The 6,086-nt window shown below is 34.4% G+C and overlaps 1 protein-coding gene across 1 annotated transcript; it reads left to right on the top strand.

Moving 5' to 3' along the window:
- The first annotated feature begins 224 nt into the window (after nucleotides 1-224).
- LOC149830357 (putative lipid-transfer protein DIR1) lies at nucleotides 225-494 on the top strand. The gene has a single exon (XM_090015434.1). It carries the CDS (start codon nucleotides 225-227, stop codon nucleotides 492-494), a length of 270 nt encoding a protein of 89 aa, XP_089871560.1.
- The last annotated feature ends 5,592 nt before the right edge of the window (nucleotides 495-6,086 follow it).

The following is a 6,086-nucleotide window of genomic DNA, read 5'->3' as shown; positions in this document are numbered from 1 at the left end:
CTCTAGCAACAAATAAGCAAACGCCACTATAATTGTATGCACTACCGGACTAGCGAAACGCTAAACATGAGGATAGAGGAGCAATATGCATGATATCTTCCACATAAATTAAGTCCACTACTGCTCCCAAAAGCCAGAGTCACTTATAAGGAATACCTACCAAAATTAGGTCACCAATGGACTCTGCTAGCAAAGCATTAGCATGCCTACTAATTGTAGCGACCATGGCATGCATGGTTAAGCAAGGCAGTGGTACAACCTGCAAGACCTCATTTTTCTCCGCCCTTATTCAACTCATGCCCTGCAGGCCAGCAGTGTCGCCATACGGCCCTGTCTCTCCCACTGAGTCATGCTGCAATGTTATCAAAGTGCTTGGCCAGCCATGCCTGTGCCTGCTGGTGAAAGGCCCGCCGATATCCGGCGTCGATATGAGCATGGCCATGCAACTCCCTGGAAAATGCGCGGTGGACTTTGAGCCCTGTAACTGTTCTTAAACTAGTCATTCCAAACACACGCTATTCAAAGCCCTTGAGGACTGATTCAGTGATTGGGATGGGTACGTAGCAAAGTACTCAACCAGCCTGGTTCTTCCATGTGTCATAGGGCCCACATCCATCAGGGTGGTGGTCAGTTAACCACTGTCCTCTGGGAAGGTGGGCCTCAAGATTAACTGACCACCATCTTGGGAAGGGTGAGTGGCAGGCGATCCAGTGTTCGGGACAGAACTGTGATGCCACGTAGTGGCTGCCCTCTCCCTCCCCATATGAAAGAGGGGACATGCCTGTTCCCCTTGTTAAAAAGGGATAGCAGTTATTGAGGGGATGTATGCTTTGGTTAAAGGTGAGAAAGCAGAAAGCTTGAGAAAGTAGAAGCTGTGATTGTGAATCACAAGTAATGATCTACTTTCATAATATTCAAGGCAGAAAGAGGCAAAACCAATCACAGTCACAACTTTTACTTTGTCATGTTCTACTAACCCTGATCTAGTTCGAGCTCAAGTGGGTCTGAACATGGATCTGACTTTGAGGTAGTGGTTTCAGGTCTTAACATGAGACTAATCGGACCCACAATAAGGAAAACATATTCAGGTCTTATAAGGATTACATGAACCAGACCCAGTCCACATTCAGAAAATAAAATAAAATAATATATATATATATATTATGGATCTTAATTGGAACTTGGGTTAGACCTTGGTCTGGTATGAAATTTACAAATCATACCCGTCTCTATATGCTAACCGGACTCCTGAGGTCCAACCTGGATTTTAATTGGACCTCCTTCTTTATCACAAAAACCCTGACCCCCCTAGGGTTTAGTATAGTTTAGGTCTGGGTCAAATCCCACCCGTCGACACCCCTAAGTTTTAACCTATATTGGTAACTACAATGAGGCATGCTGGCGACCAACCTAGGTAAATTCTATCCTCATACGCACTACCTTTCTCTTGGCTGAACTTTGATACCATGAGCGATTCCAAATGTCTTTAGAGACTTTGCACCCATAACAGTTTACATCAAGTTCACGTGCTCAATTGTACTATTAAAATGACCCTCTGATGCCACGAGTAATTTTGAAAAAATAAAGGCACAGATCAAAAAGAAATGTTGATTGATTTTTTATGCGGTGTCCATAACACATAAGTTTGACAATGTTAGAAAATTTTGTTTGGAGAAATTCACCCTCCACGTCTGGAGATGTAGTCGAGGTTAAACATGCTTATTTGCTTGCTGCAGGTGCAAGGGAGAAGTGAAAGTGTTGGGGCTACACACCCTTTGGAGCTATATACGAAATAAAGTGCCCGAGAAGAGCAAATGTTGTCTAATGACACTAGTACTAAATCCGGAGGGAAAAGCTTAACTCGTTTTAATAGATTGTAGTCTTTTTTTTTTTATTTCAAGGCTTAGCCAGATTGTAGTCGTTTGATATTGAATTAACTGTTCAGTTGATGACCTTGCGATTAACAATCAAACTTGCAACTTGTCATCTTATTCGCACATGAGAGAGAGAGAGAGAGAGAGAGAGAGAGAGAGAGAGAGAGAGTATATGGTCCGGATTCTAATAAAGGGGATCCATGCATATGCATCCTGAGTATGTTTAAGTTTCTTTGAGGTGGTAGTTATTATTTGGCTCAAAATTCTACATCTGAAACCAAGGTCCTTTGCAAAATAGCCCTTAATTTTTTTGCGCAGTTGTTTGAGAAAACATTTTGGAGGGAACATCTCACCTTATGAAAAAATGTTTAGTTCATATTTGATTATTCTTGAAAAACTCCTTGAGTTTAAAATGTGGAAAGTTGGCTTAGAGGGCAAAGTCCCTTAAAGGGCATTAGATCATGGGATTGTCAAATAAATTTTAAACACTATATTAAACATTAGACTTAGCCTCAATGCGTAAGCACAATTAGGATGGTTAGTGACACGCGGTGCCCTAGATGAGACGTTAGCGATGCATGGATCACACGATGGGACATTACGGCACATGCAACTGTTTGGATCATGATGAGTGTGAGTTTTCATGATGGGTTCATGTTACCCTTTATGAGCCTTTATAGAACCATGCACTCTCGATATATAAAACACCAAAAACCCTAGTTGTCTAAAACAACATCATTAACAACAAAAAATATGAGTTTTCTTTTTGCATGTGTTTCCTACGTCTTTCTCTCCTTTGTTTTTTTCTTGCGAAGCTGTTCAAGGTAGTTGTGCCATGGAGGCTAACCTAGCTACTCAGTGCCAAGGGTGGTTAGTATAACAAAAGAAGGTGTAGGCTTGGTTGTATTCCAGAAGCGAAGTTGTGTATAACCCTACTGCACTATAGTTTAATCCTGGTGGGGCAATTGTAGCTTTTAAGAAAGTGTCTTTACTGCATGCCTCAAAGCATTATTCTCATTGATCAGAGTAGGAAAGTTGTAAATCTCCAACAATGGTTGCTATTCAGATTGCATAGAGTTTTTCAATGGTTTAAAAGTGACATCATGCTCTATGGCGACTGTGCATGAAGATGTTTGATCGATTGTAGGAAATTGAATGGAGTAAGGTACACTGTTAATCTTATATTTTGTTTTGTCCTCTTGGCAAAAAGCTATAGCCATACCTTTTGGATTGAGGGGTTGTATGTTCATGCATACTTGAGCCCATCTATAGAGGATTTATGAGATTTCTAGTGGGTATTCTTTAATATTTTGAAACTACTTTTATATAGATGTATTATATTGATGTTTTTCATCATTAGAATGTACAATATTGATTAATGTATGCTTATGTTTTTGGGCTTTATTTTGGGCCTAAATTTGGATTTTTTGATCCACTATTTAATCCAATTTATTATCCTAATCCATTTTTTTAAATTGGATCCATTACACTTCTGAACTATTCTCAGTGTTCTCTTAAGGTTCTGTATTGAATCTTTTAAGTTTGAAGCATGTTTTTCATGATCTTAGTTTTTGGATCCCTATCCATTTTCATGTTTTAGAATCATTTGAGATTAATGTTAAGATATTTGCACTTATTAACCTTGCAAACTGAATATTATATGATGTGTCAATTTAAGATCATTATTAATTTCTAACCGGTTATGTTAGTAGCAAATTTCATATGTTCTTGATTTTGGATCCATACTTATATCCAATATCACCCTTTGGATTCCTGTGAGATTAATGACTCACATCCATGTGAGTTGATTTTATATGATTATATGTTGTTATAATTTAAACTGAATTTTGCACTGGGTCCATCTTATATTTGTCTAGTTATGTGTTTGAATCCTGACCCATATCTATTTGATTCATTTGATCCTATTGTTGATGGTGTTTTTAAAAGGATTATATGCATATGTTGATAACTTTTACTTTTTTGGAGGTGGTTCAGACCTTCACTAGACCATTTTTGGTTAGGACATCCCTTTTGTTGTTGCTTGGATCTTGACCCATATTCCAATTTTTAAATTGAAGCATGGTTTATTAGATCAACATGCTTATTTGTTATGATAATTATGTTCAATTTGATAAATGCATGTCATATGAGGATTATTTGGGTATAAATATATGAATGCTATCATATTATTCTGTAGAAATAATACGGTTATTATCATTAGAAGAGACATTTATTTCATATCTCAAAGGTTTTTTGATGTATATATCCAAAGTTTCTCTTGAATGACATGGTGACGTCTTCTTTAACCCACTTATATGGATCTAAATGAGACTTTCATATGCTTATATGTAAATTCAAAGAAAATGAGATATTTATATATTTTTTGAAAAGTTATTTATGATCCAAGTATTATGTTTTAACCTTAATCTTTTATCTTATTCTTGAGAATATGAATCTTAATGTTCCTTGAGTTGCAACATGGAAACGTTCTCATTTGTCTAAGAAATTTTTTATGACCAATTATAAATTAAATGAGAATGTTTGAAAGACACATATAATACATGCATTTATTAGAACATAAGATGACTTAATTGTGCATATGCATGTATTGAAACATAAGAGGGTTTATTATGTTTGATCCATATTCATTTTATATCAAGTATCAAGAATGAGATATCTTATCATGTTTCATGTGTTACTCTCTTTCAGATAGTGTTGTTTGGGTGTACCAATTCATATTATATTCTTGTGGCACTAAAAGTATCATACCATTCTAATGGTAGAAATAAGTGAAGATATTTTTTTTATTGATATAAAAGGTAGAACACAAGTTTTAGATATTTAATTCATTTCTACATGTGTAAATTTATATTTAATGGTGAGGGTAGACAATATAGTCTTTTGTGGAGACTATTATGAAACCAAATGACGACAATATGTGTGGTGTTTTACTTCACTCAAATTAATGTCTTACCCTTTGAGATTTGTATTATGTATCCACCATGACGAATCTACCCATTTACCTATTGTGAATGGTTAGTAGGTTAAACAAACTCTTGATGTTTTGAGAGAATTAATTATTATCAAATTCAATTTAAATATTAAGTTGATGTAATTTTGGCTTCATATTTAATTTGAAAAATATGTTAATTGTTGATATGAGATCCTTAGATGCTTGAAAGCATGAATATGTTATAAATTTTTCTTCAATCTTTATCAAGCATGGATCTACATGTGTGGAACATCATAGACAAAGTGGTAAAATAATTTCTCAATTATAATTTGTTTGATTTATTGATAGGTTATTAAAAAATATTTATCATATGCACCAACTTGTGGGGGTAAGAATTGATTTGGTCATATTTACAAACGCTTTTCATATCTACCATGTTTGAAATTTAAGAGGGTTCTTAGTGTTTATATTTTCTTTAAAAAGAAAAATCTTTTAGAAATAATATTATGAGTTATTAAAAACCCAAAGAAGGTTATTTATTAATTTTTTGATTTCTAGAGGGATTTTTAACCTTTAGATATCCACTATATTTATATAGTGATAAATTTGAGAATGGTTACTATCAGACAATTATATATCATTTTGAAAAATGAGTTTTATATCTTAATTAAAAAAACTTTTTGGATAATGGATTTCATGATCCTAACATACTATGCTTGAATTTTAATACATTTCATATGGGTGATATGTTATTTATGAGCAATATTAGAATAAATTGCATTATTTCTTCTTACCAAATTACCATGTCATGAGATTAATTGTTATAATTGTTTATCATGCAAGTGGATCACAATTTATTCATATTGCAAAACATTAGAGAATGCTTAATCCTTGATATACAATATAATTCTAGTGTGATTTTACACTAAAAAATATTGGTCCTAATTAAGTGCATGGATATCTTTGGCATTTTTTAACTATGTTATGAGTTGAAACTATACTTAATCATGTTATATTGAGAAATTGCTTAGAAAATTCAATTGTTTTGATTACACGATTGTTGACACTATGTTTAATTTTAGTGGTATATTATCTAAATGCAGAAGAGGTATCTCCCAAGTTAAGTATGCTAGTATCATTGTAAGCCTTATATATTCTCTGAATGGAACTAGACTAGACATAATATTTTGCATAAGCATACTGAGCAAATACACTAGCAATCCAGGACCTAAGCATTGGGATGCCATCTTGATGGTTCT

Source organism: Nuphar pumila, chromosome 8 (assembly GCF_984573655.1).
Source record: "Nuphar pumila chromosome 8, dmNupPumi1.hap1.1, whole genome shotgun sequence".
Taxonomy (NCBI): Eukaryota; Viridiplantae; Streptophyta; class Magnoliopsida; order Nymphaeales; family Nymphaeaceae; genus Nuphar; species Nuphar pumila.
This window is presented reverse-complemented; position numbering and strand designations above follow the sequence as displayed.